Source organism: Haemaphysalis longicornis, unplaced genomic scaffold, assembly GCF_048455015.1.
Source record: "Haemaphysalis longicornis isolate Haplotype H1 unplaced genomic scaffold, Haemaphysalis longicornis Haplotype H1 scaffold_12, whole genome shotgun sequence".
Taxonomy (NCBI): Eukaryota; Metazoa; Arthropoda; class Arachnida; order Ixodida; family Ixodidae; genus Haemaphysalis; species Haemaphysalis longicornis.
The window spans coordinates 112,929,445-112,946,454 of NW_027526225.1; the positions used below are offsets into that span (position 1 = coordinate 112,929,445).

The following is a 17,010-nucleotide window of genomic DNA, read 5'->3' on the forward strand; positions in this document are numbered from 1 at the left end:
GTTGGTCAGCGTGAGAGCGCCAATCATCATAACCATCATCATCATCATCCACGAAAGATACGGTAGCCGATGGCTATCGTACGCTGCCGCAATGTACATATCCTGGAACCCGCTTATTTGGTGTTAACACTTTTGACGACTGTACATGTGTCTTACGCTTCAAGTAGTTGTCAGCACCACTCCGGCAACTTCCAGATAACAGACATTATCTTATTATCTTTAATCCCCGTCGATGTGACTCTGTCATCTACCACAGATCAGAAGCAATCCCGTTTCGGGAACCTTCGTGTGCTTTTTGTGGCATCAAGACTAAACCAGAACAGCGTTTCTCGCTATGCAGGTAGCCTCCCTATCACAACTGGGAAAGAGGAGGTCGTTGTCAATGGACGCAGAAAGGAAAGCTAGCAGTCAGGAATGGCAACATATAGGAGGACGTGGGAGAATCAGTTTGTCGCTTTTAAGTGGAGAGCACTTTAGGCGCTCGCCTTGTCGTCCTAGCTCGCTCGCTGAAACCAAGCATATCGCCACGGCGTTACGGTGTAGCCTGTCACGGTTCCTTTGCCGCAACGTAACCCAGAGGCTTCGGAAGCCAAGCGGCTATGCCAGGATATAAGGCGGGAAATTTGAATTGCATGGGGTGGTAGCAGTAAGCGGATAACGGCGGTACCATCCATTATGGCGAATCACTGCTCTGCACTTCATACAGCTTTCCCATTGAGTGGAACGGCTTTAATTTTTCTCCACGGGAGTAGCAATTTTGGAATTTCAGGATGACCACTTGATGAACGTTCGCGCAGGACGTGCAGCACTTGGACATCGACTACATGGACGAAGCCGCCCCGTTCACGGTGAACGCGACGACCTACAGCGGCCTGGGCGAATTCTTGGCGGAGCAGCGCGAGAAGTACGGCCTGCGTTTCGTCGTCAACCTGGTAGGCGTACAGGACAGTACGGGGGACGGACCGGCTGGTGTACTGCGGAAAAGTGTTTCTGCCGAACTTGTGTTTGCCTCGTTTGCGCTGAGTGAAGCGGTGTCATTTCTGAGTATGCCGATGGACGGAACCACGCCGGGGTTCCGTCCATCTCGATGCTTTTTCTTGCGTTCTAAGGGGGTTGCTTTTGCTCAAGGGCGATCAACTAAAAAATTGTGGTTGATTCCTGTCAGGAATCGGTAAAACACGAATGTGAAATGTGCTGCGAAACCTGCATCTGAGCATGATTTGCGGATCGGCGGCTGTCTCGTGGATGTGCTTGGCGAGCGACGTCCTGCTGGCGGGTCGCTTTGGCAAGCGTGTACTGGTGTCATTTCCGTGACGGATGTGACGTCAGTGAAATCTTGGTGTATCCCGGCATAAAACACTTTCTAGTTAAAATATAAAACCTGAAAACGAACAACCCTAAGTATAACGTACTCTTTGGTTCTAAAGGTTGCTTCTCCCGCAAGAAGATCCTCTGTGCAGGGGGGGCATCCTTTACAGGCCGCTTGCTTCGTTGTACTGGCGTCACTTCCGTGACGGATATGACCTCACTCAAATGTTTGTGTATCCGTTAATGAAACACTTTCGTGTTAAAAAGAATGGGGAGGTGAGGAAACGTGTGACTTCCTGGGGTGATGGCTCGTAGTCTAAGGTAAGAGCAACTTTATAGCAGTAATAACCAAGCGCATACGTGTCGTCTCTCAGCGCGGCCTTTCAAGTTCCAGACATAATTATCAGCTTGTTGATGAGTTTCTCTTGTTGCGGGAGAAAAATGGAACAAACATGCTAATGGAATAAAAACACGCAGCATACCTTGAGAAACGTAGCATGGGTGCATTTGTCCATCTACTGTACAGTGTTCACTGTGTGTTAAATAATAATAATAAAGAATACTATTTTTCAGCAGTCGTTGTTACAATGCCTGCCGACGGGGCAGGAGCTAAAGGCAATGAGTGTCTGTCGAGGGCTTCCGGCCCTCGGCAGTTCACAACAGAGGACACGCTTCAATCAAATATGCGTGCTTAGCAGTAACATCCAGCATTACAGAAAAAAGGTAAATTAGAAAAATACACAAAATCGTAATTTCCAACAATGAGAATCAAGAGTTGTACAATGTCCGTAAAACTTTTTTCTACAATACATGTTACTAGAAGAAACAATAGAACACGGCACATTTCTTGACTGACTGTCCTTTATGCCTAGAAAAAAATCACGTCTACACACAATACAGTTTAAATTACGCTAGTACCCCTTCGTCGGAGACCACCCACCCATTCACACCTGTTCACACGTGTACACTATTCACAAGTGTTGCATATTTAATGTCAGTTCCTCTAGTGCATAGCGACATTCAACACACTCCTTGTTACGACAAAGGTAATTTTTAATGTGGAGGGATGACGGGCTAAGTGCCCCATTAATTTAATTTAATTTTAACACGAAAGTGTTTTATTCCGGGATACACAAACATTTTAGTGATGTCATATCCGTCCGGAAGTGACGCAAGTACAACGAAGCAAGCGGCCTGAGAAGGGTGCACCCCTGCACACAGAGCCTTTTTGGGGGGGAGCAACCTTTAGAACCTAAGAGTACGTTATACCAGAGTAAGCATTGAAGAACTGCGGTTATACTTCGCGCGTTGCGCTGCTGAGGATGAGGTCGCGGGCTCAATTCTCAGCCACGGCGGCCGCTTTTCTGATGGAGGCGAAAAGCAAAAATGCCCGTGTGTACGAGATTTTGGAGCACGATAAAGATCCCCAGGTGGTCAAAATTAATCCGGAGCCCTCCACTACGGCGCGCCTTATCGCCTGCGTTGCGTCGGCGCATTAAATCCTACAATCAAATCAACTTAGCGTTGTTAGTTTTCGGGTTTAATTTTTTAACACGAAAATGTATTAAGTCGGGATACACCAACATTTCACTGACGTCACATCCGTCACGGAAATGGCGCCAGTACACCTTTGTCGAAGCGACCCGCCAGGAGGACGTCGTTGGACAAGCCCACCCACAAGACAGCCGCCGACCCGCACACCACGCTCAGCTGCAGATTTCGCTGCACATTTCATTTTCGTGTTTTACCGATTCCTCTGACAGTGGAATCGACCACATTTTTTTCTTTTGCTCGCGTATACCGAGAAAAGCCGCTCCTCTTCTCCGGACTTCTGCACACCTTCTCTCTTCGGCCACCTGTTCACCTCCGGTGCTTCATATTTTTATTTGAGATGGCGTATATTGCTTGCACAAAAATGTCTGCACAGCAATGCATTGTGTTTAGATATGAAGCCAACTTTTAAAAAAAATGGGTGTAAGCTTGGTTTTTGTAAACTGGCTTTCCCACATTGTTTGGTGCGCAGTGACGCCTACGCGCAATACCGCTGAACTTTACCACGGCGTGACGGCGCGGTTAGAACGGGAGTTTGTGGCCAACGAATACCACAAGAACAGCTGCGCTGGTCATCCACTTTCAAAGGGTATAAAGGCTCATATTATTTGCACAGAATTCAACGTAGAACCGGGACTCTGGACTAGAGAAAATTTTGCAATGCTGCAACTGTGTACGTGTGTACGCGTTTGCGTCGTCATGTACGGTTTTTGTTTTATTTTTGTTGCTTGGCGTTCTTTAATTCGTCGGAAAGTGTCTGACAGCTGCATCTTGCCGGTACTCACCTACGGGGCAGACACTTGGAGGCTCACTAAGAGGGTGCAACTGAAATTGAGGACGACTCGGCGGGTGATGGAGCGGAAGATGATAGATGTAACATTAAGGGACAAGAAAAGAGCGGGGTGGGCTTGGAAACAAACTCGCGTTAAGGACATCAGAGTAGAAATTAAGAAGAAGAAATGGACGTGGGCAGGGCATGTAATGCGAAGGCAAGATAACCGTTGGTCACTAAGGGTAACAGAGTGGATCCCTGTATAAGGCAAGCGTGGCAGAGGGCGTCAGAAAGTTAGATGGGCAGATGCGATCAAGAAGTTTGCGGGGATAAATTGGTCGCAGTTCGCACAGGACCGGGATAATTGAAGATTAATGGGAGAGGTCTTAGCCCTGCAGTGGGCGCAGATAGACTGGTGATGATGATGATGATTTGGGCGGCACCATTTGCTCAACCTTTTTCACTCAACTTCATTTAGAGTTTTGTTTCTTGCATTTCATTGAGCTTCCTTTAATTTTTGTTCTCTCTCTCTCTCTCATTATTGTCTTCCCAGTCTCTTACATTCACCTTACTACTTTGTAACCATCCCCATCTGGCGTAGCAAGCACTGCCGCTAACTGAGCTGACCTCTCCAGTTCATTGTAAAGAGTCTCTCTCTCTGTGTCTCTCCCTCTCTCTCGTTCTCTCTGTTTCTGTTTCTTTCTCTTTCTCTTTATCTCTCTCTCTTTCTCTCTGTCTCTATTTCTCTTTCTTTCTCTTTATCTTTATCTCTATTTTTCTCTCTCTCTTTCTCTCCCTCCCTCTCGCTCCCCCTCACTCCTTCTCTCTCTTTCTCTCTCCCTCTCTCTTTATCTCTGTCTTTCTATCTCTCCCTCCCTCCCTCTCTTTCTCTCTGTCTCTTTCTCTTTCTCTATGTCGCTTTCTCTATCTCTCTATCTCTTTCTCTATCTCGCTCTCTTTCTCTCTGTCCCTTTATCTCTCTCTCTCTTTCTCTCTCGTGCGGAGAGTTTTGGCAGTTTAGATATCCACGCCTCATCCCGTCATCCCGTGTCTGTGCTTTTCGCAGTCCCCGGCGCTGCCCAGCACTCTGCCCGAGTACGAGCCGTTCAGGCGGGGCAGCCAGCACAAGGCGTTCGTGACGTACTCGTCCATTATAACGCTCGAAGGACAGTCCCTGCCGCCCGTCAAGTTCGACACGCACAACGTCGTGTTCGGCATCGTAAGCGCGCCATCGCTCGTCTCGTAAAACGAATACGCGCCGTGTGCGTTCCCTTGCTCTCCGCACGCCTGCGCCAAGGCACATACATCTTCCTCCTTGGAATGGAACTAGATAGATTTAAGTGAGTTATCGAAGGCTTCTTCTTTCAATCAATCAATCAATCAATCAATCAATCAATCAATCAATCAATCAATCAATCAATCAATCAATGAATCAATCAATTAATCAATCAATCAATTAATCAATGTAATAATATCTGAAAATTATACATGGCGGTTAAATACAGAAGGAAGTCCCTAGGTCGGAGACTGTAGTGGGACCTCCTGTACAAAATGACTGAACCAGCTTGCATTTTGTCTTTATTGCCAGGTTGTACCAGCCGCGGTAGCTCACTGGCTAAGGCGCTGTGCTGCTGAGCCCAGCCCAAGGAGGCGAGTTCGACTCCCTGCAGCTTTTCTGATGGAGGCAAAAAACGAAAACGCCTGTGTGTTCTAGATTCCGGCGCGCGTTAAAGATCCCCAGGTGATCAAAATTAATCCGAAGCCCTCCACTACTGCGCGCCTCATCGCCTGTGTAGCGTGGGCGCGTAAAACCTCACAATCAATCAATCAATCAATCAATCAATCAATCAATCAATCAATCAATCAATCAATCAGTCAATAAATAAATAAATAAATCAGTTATTACCAGGTTGTATTCTTTCTGTATTTCCAGGTTTTATTTACTGATGGGGACCGTACGCAGAAAAGCACTGCAGGAAAGCCAACTTTATACAATGGGAGGGTGCATGATGATGATGGGTGTCCACGAAGGCACATCAAGCGCCCCAAACGAAAAGAACGCTTTCCGTGGTAGGAACCGAACCCTGGTTCTTTGACGTTATGAAGCCGATGTCTATCCCATTGCTCAATTCGGGCACGGTCGAAGCAGTTTGTAGTTTGGACTTCGAGTCTCACTCAGCTTGCATGGGAGAAAGCTTCGCGTTTTAACCGTCTTTCTCTTTAAGGAAGGGGCTTTGATTTTTCTGTCTTTTTGGGGGTTTCGCACACCACAGCTGTGGCCCTGCAGCCCGGTGGCGTACGTCGACTTCTTCAAGAACACCACGATCAGCTGGTGGACGAAAGAGCTGGCCTACATGCACAAGACGCTGCCTTTCGACGGAATCTGGCTGGTAAGGGCCCTGTCGACTCTTTTACGCCGCTGGGGTGCTCTCCCGACCAGAGCAGTGCAGGCGAGAAGCGGTACGAAATGCGGGAATGTGCTGAGAAGCAACAGACGTGATCACTCGCTGCGTTGGATGGTGGCCTATTTGGACGTGCGAGCCAGTGCAAGCTGATCTTAGAACGAGGGCACCACCTGGGGTATGCAGAGAGAAAGGGACGGTGGGGATTCACAGCAAGAAGAAACCAAATAAGGTAGCAGACGATCAGGAAATCTATTTCGTTCCTAGTATACGATGATCACAAATAGTCGCATATCAGCTGATACCAATCATAGTAAAATATTGCCACGCTTCATCGTTGTCAATAAACGTTGGATTTGTTTCCTCACCTGCTTCCCATTTTCTGATCGTCAGCTGCCTCATTCGGCTCCTTCCTACCGTGGCAGGAGTCAAATGACGTTGCAGACGATCAGAAAACCTGCCGTGGAAAAAGCGTGAATCTGAATCGTCCGTTTCGCTCTGCATACCCGAGGTGCGCCGTCGTTCCGAGATCAGCTTGCACTGGCTCGCACGTAGTACACGTACAAATCGGCCGCCATTTTCCCATAGCCGAAAATTGTTTTGATTTATTTTAAGAATAAACAGGTAAGTATTATAGTTGTTCCCGGCGTCAAACAAAATAGACCACAAAATGCGACCCTCGTGGGAAGTTTGAGCGCGAACCAAACAGCGGCTCACCCAGGAAAAATTTAAAGTGTTCCAATTGTCGTCGTAACACCCTGTATACATTCCCGGCGTTTTCGGTGTGATGCGGAACGCTAATTAAATAATTTTGTATGCAACGCCCAACCACTAAACCGACCTAAAGGGCACCAAGCCACCCTTATTTGCGAAAACAATACGCAGAATTGAGCTAAATAAGGGAACCTTTTAAAGTACAATAGATCATGTGCCTTGGCAAGAAAATTGCCAGTGCTGACGCTATTCGCCCGAAACCCTGTAATTCTAACCCTAAGCTACTAACGCCGAACAGCGGAGCTCAGTGAGCGGTTCCTGAAAAGAAGGGAGGGAGCGGTCCAAGCGAACCAGTTGGTGGCGCTGGGTACCTACAGGAAGTTCCGGGCTTGTTGATTTATTTATTTATTTATTTATTTATTTATTTATTTATGGATTTATTGATTGATTTATTGATTTATTTATTGATTTATTGATTTATTTATTGATTCGTTTAACGCGCCGACGCTACGCAGGCGATGAGGCGCGCCGTGGTCGAGGGCTCCGGATTGATTTTGACTCCCTGGGGATCTTTAACGCGCGCTGAAATCTCGTACACAAAGACATTTTTGCTTTGCTTTCCGCCTCAATCAGAAAAGCGGTCGCCGCGGCCGGGAATCGAACCCGCGACCTCATGCTCAGCAGCACAACGCCTTAGCAGCAGAGCCACCGTGGCGGGTAGTGTCGGGCTTGTACTAATCTGGGAACGGGATGTCGCTTCGCATTCAGCCATGGAAAGATGACGTAGCCACATCATTAGCTGGTGATGGAGGCGAAAAGCGAAAACGCCCGTGTGTTCGAGATTTCGGCGAACGTTAAGGATCCCCAGGTGGCCGAAATTTATCCAGAGCCCTCCACTACGGCGCGCCTCATCGCCTGCGTTGTGTCGGTAAGTTAAACCTCACAATCAATCAATCATCATTACCTGAATCTTCAACAGGAGCCGAGTGAGCTTCGAGGCTATTTCTTCTGTGGAAAAAACTGTGGTTGATTCCTCTGTCATAGGAATCAGTAAAACACGAAAGTGAATTGTGTAGCGAAATCTGCAGCTGAACATGATTTGAGGGTCGACGGCTGTCTTGTGGGTGTGCTTGATGAGCGACATCCTGCTGGCGGGTCGCTTCGGCAAAGGTGTACTGGCGTCACTTCTGTGATGGATATGACGTCACTAAAATCTTGGTGTATCTCGGAATAAAACAATGTTTTTGTCCTGACGCGCTAACCAGCGCGCTCGCTGTTGCTCTTGTGTCCCACGTACCTTGCAGGATATGAACGAGCCGTCCGAGTTCAGCGCCAACCGGGCGGCCATCAGCGCGGAGAGGCGAAAGAACTGCTTCAAGGGCTGGAAAATGACCTGCCAGGCGACCATCTACGACGACCCGCCCTATCCGACCAGTACGGGCACTTCCTTACTTGCAGCAATGAAGCGCAGAAAGCAGTTACGTTGTAACTCGCACTCCCCTCGCCAGACTTCGACGTAGTCTGTGTCCGTGACCGCATACCGTTCCTGTGCACCGTGTGCCAGGTCTGAAGTTCAAAGGAGAGCGTGAGCTGTTTGCTATTCGCTAGAGCGCAAGTTCTTTCAAAGTTTCAGCATCGCCTTAGTCGCGTACGCAGGCTTTTATTCCTCTGGGGCTGGGAAATCTAAAATAAGGTGGGGGGGGGGGGGGGGGGACATAAAAGGACGTAAAAAAGAGAACAAAGTCTACGCGAAAAATGAGTTCAAGAATGAAAATGGAAAGAAAATAGACAGACTTCGAGATGCCGTGAATTCGCTCCCCATCACCTCCGACTGTTTTTGTTCATTTTTGTTTTTATTCGGGGTTACAGGGTTGAGGAAGCCGCGTAAGCTTAGTGCGTAGCTCGCGTCCGAACAGTTATGTCCCTACTCGTCATTTCGGTATAAGGAGGCTTAGTTCCATAGACTTTTGTAGCGAAAAATTGGGCCCATCTCCCCGCGAGGGGGACTCGAGTAAATGCGTCGCATAGGGGGTGGGTGTATTGCGTTAACGTTTAGTGTTTGGGGAGTTAGTGGTAGTGAATGCGTTGTATCAGCAGCTTCTTGACGTAGTTTGAATGAGTCCAGGATATAAGGCGCGTTCGTAGCTTCCCATTCTGTGTCGGCTTTGTGGCGCAGTGGGTAGAGCACCATGTACATTGCGTTCCGCCCGCGGGGTCGAGGGATCGAAACCAGGCGCCGGATAGTATTTTTTTTATATATAGTGTAGGGGGAGGGGTGCGGACAACGACGGTGCGGACTACGACGGACGTCAGAGCGGGTGACATCGTGAGTTACTGAAATGCTCTGCATTTAAAAGCTACAGTACGCTACCTCGGGCAGTCTTCGCGGGGTGACTATACTCGGTTACAACTCAAGAACGGCACCACCTCATGTAGTGTATCACTCCGCCAAAGCGTCGGACCCGTGACGTCAGTGCGCGCGCGTTTTGAAATGGGTTTGCTATGAATGCGTGATATCGTCTGCCTTGTCTCACGCAGTTTGTTTGTGGTCACTGGAGTCGTTTATAAGCATATTAAGTCCAAAAAATCACGGGAACGGCTCACACCATGTTCAAAATATTCCCAGTAGCGCCTTGCGCCGCGCGGAGAAACATCCGGCTACGGTGATAAGGCACCGCGGCAACTTCCGGTGCCGTTTTTGACCTTGAGAGCTAGAGGTCAAACCACACCCCCTTCCGCAAGCGCCCGGATTGGAGCAGCGCCCGATGGCGGGGAGAGAGAGGCGAGGAGGGAACGGAGAAGCGCACGGGACCAATGCCGCCACCTGGCGGAGGAAGGCCAGGACGCCGCCGCCGCAGCGATAAGTGCGCGTGGCGAAGGAAGGTGACGTGCGCGCTGAGCCGTGTGCGATGGAGTAGGACGAACACCCAACTGTGGTCGCTCGTACAGCGGCGACGCTTAAACAACGCCGTGAGATGAAAAAGTGAAAACACGCTGCTGTGGCGTCGATTGAAGGCATGCAGGAGGCGACTTCTTCTCTTTTCACCTAGGTGCGAGAGGGTTGTGTAGGTGATGTCATCCGGGCCTTGACAGCTGGATTTCTTGACAGAAGCCAGTGCAGCGAGAAACTCTGCCATGGAGAATGGCTCGTCAATTGGGGACACCCTGCTTCGCTATTTTCATGTCTCACGCGTTAGTGTGAGCTTCCTTCATTTTTTTCTTTCCCACTCACCTCCGTACCGCACCGTGATCAAAGATTTCTAGAAAGGCCTTGGCCCCTCAACTCCTTTGCGTACGCTAGTGATGCGCTCCCAGATATTTAGGCGCGGACTTTGAAATTGCAGAAGCGGCGACCCAGTACGGGCCAGAGGCGAGGCTGAGTGACCGCACCCTGTGCATGACGGGTCGCTTCGGCGGCCACAAGGGCTACTGGCACTACGACGTCCACAACCTCTACGGACTGAGCCAGGCACGAGCTACGCACATGTACGTACGCCGCTTCCGCCTATCTCTCGTACCAGAAGAAAAAAACATTCCGTATTATCTGCTACCGCGCACAGAAATAACCGAAGGGTCGCGACCTTGTGAAACACGCGAGATCAGCGGATAATACTCTTTTTACCATCTGACTACCTTAATGTCGTTTGATAATGCCGCGAACTATACCCGGTGGTAGTGTCACTAGATAAGATTTCAGAGTATCGGCACCCTTTTCTCCTATTGTTCGGTGCCGCCACCATGGTCATTGGTCAGTTCGCATCACGTGGCATTCGTTTACACGGCGACGGTTCATGGGCGCCGCCATTTTGTTGTTTATGCGTTTTAGTCGGTCCATTCTGGTAGGCTTATCCTGTCCTCCCTGTTCTGCGGCTGCGCGCGACTCACGTCATTCCGAATTAGAATCAAAGATAACGCGTGTAACAGCATTTCAGCAGCAGAAGTGTGTCCGAGGGTGCCATTTTGCTGCATCTTCGGTAGTGTTGCTAACAAACGAACCTCTCTAAGTTAGCGGCGAGGCCGTAGAAGGGGCAATCTCTCAACACTGATAAAACGCCAAAATGTCCGCCGTTGCTGATTTGCGTGTCTCAGTGGCGGTACTCTGATACCTTATCTACTGACACTACTCTGTGGTTTGTCTATTTACGTGTTTTGTTGCCAGCGTCCGGCTGTGCCCATAGAGTTCTATGGCTGTGCCCAGCCGTCTTATCAAGTTACAAATGATGAGCGCGTTTCCGTCTCTTTCTATTTCGTTTGTATGCCGCGCAGGCTATCTAATTTTGTAGGAAGAGTGTCTGTCGTCACAAGACTAGAATGTTCGTTTTTTATCGCCAGTTTACTAGGCCCGATTGGGTGGTTCTCGGAGCATCAGCGCCGAATGACAAATTCTCGCAAGGCAAACGCCACGGCATTAGATTCGCCGACACCAGTTTGCGCACGTCACTTCGTCGGCTGCTTCTACGCCGCTTATATTTCCTTTGGGTTTTTGCGGAGCACAACTTCGCTCCAATAAGCTTTTGTTCCTTGAAGAAACCCTGCATCGTGGTTGGCTGCGTGGCAATATACTTCTAGCGCGTAGCGTTAAGAGTCCGGTGTTGCAGAAATTGATTGATTGATTGTAGGGTTTAACGCGCCGACGCAACGCAGGCGATGAGGCGCGCCGTAGTGGAGGGCTCCGGATTAATTTTGACCACCTGGGGATCTTTAACGTGCGCCGAAATCTCGTACACACGGGCATTTTTACTTTTCGCCTCCATCAGAAAAGCGGCCGCCGCGGCCGGGAATCGAACCCGCGGTGTTGCAGAAATGCCGGCGTCGTCGGTGCCTTTGACCATAAGTGAAGAATACAAAAAATACGTGAAATAAAAATGGTTGCGACTTAGATCAGCTAGCCTTGGATATGCAAAGTAAAAGCTTGGCTTAGTCGGTTGAGTCTTGGTTTACCTTGGTTAACCTTTGAGTCTTGGTTAACCTTTGATGTAGCTGTGTTGCCTACCACGGCTCAAGGTCGCCCGCCGCCGTGGCTCAGTGTCTACGGCGTTGCGCTGCTGAGCACGAGGTCGCGGGTTCGACTCCCGGCCGCGGCGGCCGTTTTTTTGATGGAGGCAAAAAGCAAAAACGCCTGCGTGTACGAGATTTTGGCGCACGTTAAAGATACCCAGGTGGTCAAAATTAATCCGGAGCCCTCCACTACGACGCGCCTGATCGCCTTTGTTGCGTCGGCGCGTTAAACCCTACAGTCAATCAATCAACGGCTCAAGGTCGTTCGGTCCCGTGCAACGCTCACAGAAGGAGGCCCGGTCTCGCTTTCATTCTCAGCAAACGCGGTGTTCCTGTTTCACGGCGAACGCGGCGCAACATGAGTCACATATCCCGAGTCGACCGAGCGGCGCATGCGTGGAAGGCGGCGGTTTTGGTCGCCTGCCAATCAGCTGAGCGGCCGCTCCCGCAGTGGCCTCCGCTAAGTTGCAAAACAACTTAAAACGGGGCCTCGTGCGCAGCGCCGACAGCGGGCCCGGCGAATCGCGCGATGCGCTGCGAGGGGTGTGTCTCCGGGGGTTTGTCTCCGGTCAAAAGGTCACCTTGCGCATCCTCCAAGAAATCGCTGGACGAAAGTAGTAAAGCTTCGCTTTAATTAAAACACAGGTCTGCATGGAGCTGGTTTACGGGACGGTTTGTAGACATAGCTTCTGTCGGTCGCCAGTTTACAACACCCACCGAGATTGTGAGTTCAGTTCTACCAGTGGCGTAATAGGGAGCTGGGATGTACTTCTGCTTCACGGTAAGATGTTGAGCCAATGAGTTTTAACAGGAATGTACGCGGGATTGTTTTAACAGAAATCTATGAATCCACTCTGTCCATCACTTAGTTAATCACAGGTTACCGCAGGTTACCGCGCAGGTTACAGCAGATTAGCGCAGGTTGCCTGTATTACCACAGCATGTTAAAAAAATTACGGTAATGACACGGGACAGGCAGCAAAGAGAGAGAGAGAGAGAGAGAGAGCGAAAGATAAACAGCTAAAGAAAATGAACAACGGAACGGACAAACAGACACTGAAGTTGACGCCGACCATCCACAAGACCTCAGCGCCATCCAAGAGCTTTCCAGTGAGACCTTTTCTACGGGAATTATGCGCCAAAACTAAACTTTGCCTTGTTAAACCAATCATCTAGGACTAACCCCGGGGGATTCTAAAACGTAACAAATGGTCTTCACTTGTTCACCTCTGTGCACTGGTGTATGTGTGTGTGTGTGTGTGTGTGTGTGTGTGTGTGTGTGTGTTTTATCTGATTTATCTGATTACAGGTACTATGGAGAGAAAAGCCCACGGGACACAATTTTAGCTCTCGGTTTATGTTAGTACATCGGTGCACCACAGCTCATAGCATCACCTCCAAACGCGTTGCGTATGCTCTGGCCCACCAAACAGTGGAGAAACTAACCTCAGGCAAAACCGCACCGCACATTGTCTCTGCTAGCATACAGGCGTTTCACTTACCTCGTGCATCTTTAAATAGTGGTGATAATGTATTTTTCTCTATTTTAAAGGGACACTGCAACGCTTTTTTCAAAACTTTTCCAACATTTAAAAGCCTTCGGGACGTAGTCAACAAACAGGGGGTCACGGAGTACCTCGGAGTAACTGCAAACTAAAAATATGTCAACCAACTTGAGATACTCCAAATAAAATGCGTTCGTTTCATTTATGGCAAATATAGACAAGACTACCCCACACAGCTCATGACCGACAATAATATCCCCCACCCTAAAAACAAGAAGGAACCTAAACGGTCTATTGCTTCTTCACGTTATATTGATTAAAAAAGCTCAATTGCCTATACCTGCATTTCTTAAGCCACTAACCACGAGAGGAACGCGTCCCACACGAGAGCATGCTTTAGAGCCTATTTTCGCAAGGACTAGTTCATTTAAAAATAGCGTTTTACGCGTACCATAGGACACTAGAATTTACTTCCTGAATCAATTCTAGCAGCTGACAATTTTGCTAGAGCATTGGGGCAGCCCTTGTCTTGTTGAAACGATGATATTTACGTAATACAGTGATGATATCGTGTTTCATATCAGTGTGCTGGCATGATTGATGTTGCATTCTGTGCGACTCCGTGATTTATACTGCCCATGTGCTCTTTTGCCTCATGTTGTTTTCCAGATAGTGTTGCGTTTTTGTTGTCGTTGGTGGTGGTGGTGCTGATACTTACCAACGATCTTTGTACTTCTCACTTGCCCCTCCTGCTTGGGTCATTCTGGCCTGCAGAAATAAATAAATAAATAAATAAATAAATAAATAAATAAATAAATAAATAAATAAATAAATAAATAAATAAATAAATAAATAAATAAATAAATAAATAAATAAATAAATAAATAAATAAATAAATAAATAAATAAATAAATAAATAAATAAATAAATAAATAAATAAATAAATAAATAAATAAATAAATAAATAAATAAATAAATAAATAAATAAATAAATAAATAAATAAATAAATAAATAAATAAATAAATAAATAAATTTAAAAATGCATGTATGCAGGATGCAAATTTAGAGACAAATGCAACTGCTTGCAAAAGCAATTTTTGTCGAAGCTGAAGTCAACAGCGCTCGTATCCCGTCCCACGCAGCGCCCTCGAGGAGCTCCTTCCGGAGCGGAAGTTGATCATCAGCCGCTCGACGTATCCGTCGAGCGGCCGCTACGGCGGACACTGGCTCGGAGACAACCAGAGCTCCTGGGGCCACCTGTACCGCTCCATCATAGGTGAAGCGCGCATGCGCACACCACCAAAAACAGTGCGCCGATCCTTGACTTTAAAGGGATCCTCCAACACTTTTTTCAACTTTTTTTTTAAATCTCAAATGCTTGCAGAACGTAGTCACTCAACACACCCAGTGCTTAGATTAGGGGGTCTCGAAGTTGCTCAGCCAGAAATTACTGCTCTGTGCCCATCAGATATCTTGTAAATTCGCTCAAACGATTTTTCTCTCTTTCCCGGTCTTGACATTCTTCGACGGCTCTAATTACGTCACTGAGGCGATGTAGCGGCTGTTGGCCGGTTTTCCTTCAGTTGCAGCCCTTATTGCAACTTTTCAAAAAAGGCACAAAAACAAAGCAGAAATGGAAGGGGTATCTGGTGCGACGAGGAAATCACGCAGTGCCGCTCCATGCTGACGATAACTATAGCTTTCGCTTACCCAAACACATTCCAGGCACTTATCGGAAGTGTTGCAGGCTCCCTTTAAAGGGACCATGTAACACTACCGATAAACGCTTTCGCTCTTTCCTTCGCGTCTGGAAGCACTGCGAAAGCTATAGTTATCGTCAGCACGGAGCGGCACTGCGTGATTTGCTTGTCGCAGCAGATGTACGCCTACCATTTCTTTGCTTTTGTGGCTTTCTTTTTAAAGTGGCTATCGAACGACTTCGTTGCTGTAACTGAAGGGAAAGGCAGCCAATAGCCGCTACACCGCTGTAATGACGTTATCCCAGCGGTCGAAGAACGCCAAGACGCGAGAAAGAGAGGAAAATTTTTTGAGCAAGTTTCGAAGTTATCTGATGGCTATACCGCAGTAATTTTAGGTTGAGGTACTTTGCGTCCCTCTGATATCAATATTGGATGTGTTTGTTGAGTACCTCCTGCAAGCATATGAGATTTCGAAAAAACTTGAGAAATGTGTTGCTGTGTTCATTTAGAGTGGCTATCTAATGCGTTTATTGCTGAAACTGAAGGACAGCTGGCCAATAGCCGCTACACCGCTGTAGCGACGTAATCCGCCTTTTTCACTGCGGTGTGGCGCTCTCTTGAGGTAGCGACGGAAAGCAGATCGGAGGTCAAGGTTAGCGTTGTGCGTCGTGGTTGTTGCCTTCGGCGTGAGCGCGTTGTTTTTCGACGCTCGAAGAGATGGTAGCTTTCCGTCTCACCTAGTCGCTTTTTTTTAATCTTATACTTCCCCTGACGACTGCAACTGCATCAGCATGCAATCGCCAGGGGAACAATTCATTACGGGAGGCTTTCTTGCCGTTACCAACGGCTGGACGGACTTGCCCTGGTCGACTACCCATAATGCCCTAGTTACACGGGCGCAGTTAACCACGGTTAAGCGAACCGCCGTTAGACAAAACCGCAGTTTGCTGCATTACACGGCAGATGAAACTGCGGTTACCCCGCTAACCATGGTTAATGCAAACTGAGCTTGGCCACCTCAGTTCAGTCACGCTAACCGCAGTTCCCGCAGCCGCAGTGTTCAAAATCGCGCAAGTCAGTTCGGACGCAAGCGGCGGCCCGGCGCATCAGCGGAGGCGAAAAAAAAAAAAAAAATCACCTGGCGTTCCCAGGAGACGAAGGTTCTGAAATAGCGGGCGCCCCAACTCTGCCCCCAAGAGGTGCTGGCGTTCTTTGCGTTGATCTCGCAAGCAGCGCGACTGCCCGTCAGCAGCGGCTCGTTTCCCGATCCACCCGATCAACTACGACAAAAGCCGTGCTAAATTTGTAAATTCGGTGCGTCGTCCGCCAAAAAAATGGATAAACCAGGCAATCATGAAGCGTTTTCAGCACTCGGAAACGATCGGCGCGCACGTCGGCCGGCCTGTGAACACGCCGGCGCGCCTGCCCGCACGGAACTGCAAGCGGCTCGAACCGGCCCAGACCACGGCAGCAACAGCTTATCGCCGCTCTTCGAAATCAGTCTGATCGCGGAAAATAACTTCCACATGCAAGAAAGTTGATGTTAGTGCGGTGAAAAATTGTGCTATGGATTGTAATTCGCAGTGGTAGGTATAGCGGCGGTCAAATGTCCACCGTGATGCTAAGCCTAAAGTTCCCTGAGCAAACCAAGCCGGTTGCGGGCAGTTGGGCAAGCCCCTCTCCTCGCCGCGCGCGAGTACGTTGCGTTTGGGTCTGAAGCGACTGCTTTAACGATATTTCGTCTTGTCTACACTGCTTCTCTTTGTTTTTTCTCGTGAAGTTAAAAGTGTGGTAATTTATTTTTGTTACGCTCACAACCAAGTGACCGCCGTCACCACAATCGGAATTTCGTGTGTAACAGACAAAACCGCAGTTTGTGACAACCGCCGTTAAAGTTTCGTAACCACGGTTAAACTTAACTGCGGTGACTTCCGCTTCCCATTTTCAGACTGGCGTCTCACAGCCCTAACCCAGGCTTCTCGGCGTTGCCTGTCGCGCGTAGCTGATGGGAAGCGAAAAAAAAACGCTTCTTGTCACCCTTGGCCCGAGAGGTGCACTT

General features: G+C 48.5%; 1 protein-coding gene across 1 annotated transcript in view; it reads left to right on the plus strand.

Moving 5' to 3' along the window:
- The first annotated feature begins 793 nt into the window (after positions 1 to 793).
- Positions 794 to 17,010, plus strand: part of LOC144162129 (lysosomal alpha-glucosidase-like) — a 43,409-nt gene continuing 27,192 nt past the window's right edge. Inside the window, exons 1-6 of the mRNA XM_077692620.1 lie at positions 794 to 932; positions 4,698 to 4,850; positions 5,905 to 6,021; positions 8,052 to 8,181; positions 10,092 to 10,233; positions 14,394 to 14,527. Of these exons, the coding sequence (XP_077548746.1) occupies positions 825 to 932; positions 4,698 to 4,850; positions 5,905 to 6,021; positions 8,052 to 8,181; positions 10,092 to 10,233; positions 14,394 to 14,527 (784 nt within the window). The 5' untranslated portion in view covers positions 794 to 824. The remainder of the gene's footprint in view (positions 933 to 4,697; positions 4,851 to 5,904; positions 6,022 to 8,051; positions 8,182 to 10,091; positions 10,234 to 14,393; positions 14,528 to 17,010) is intronic.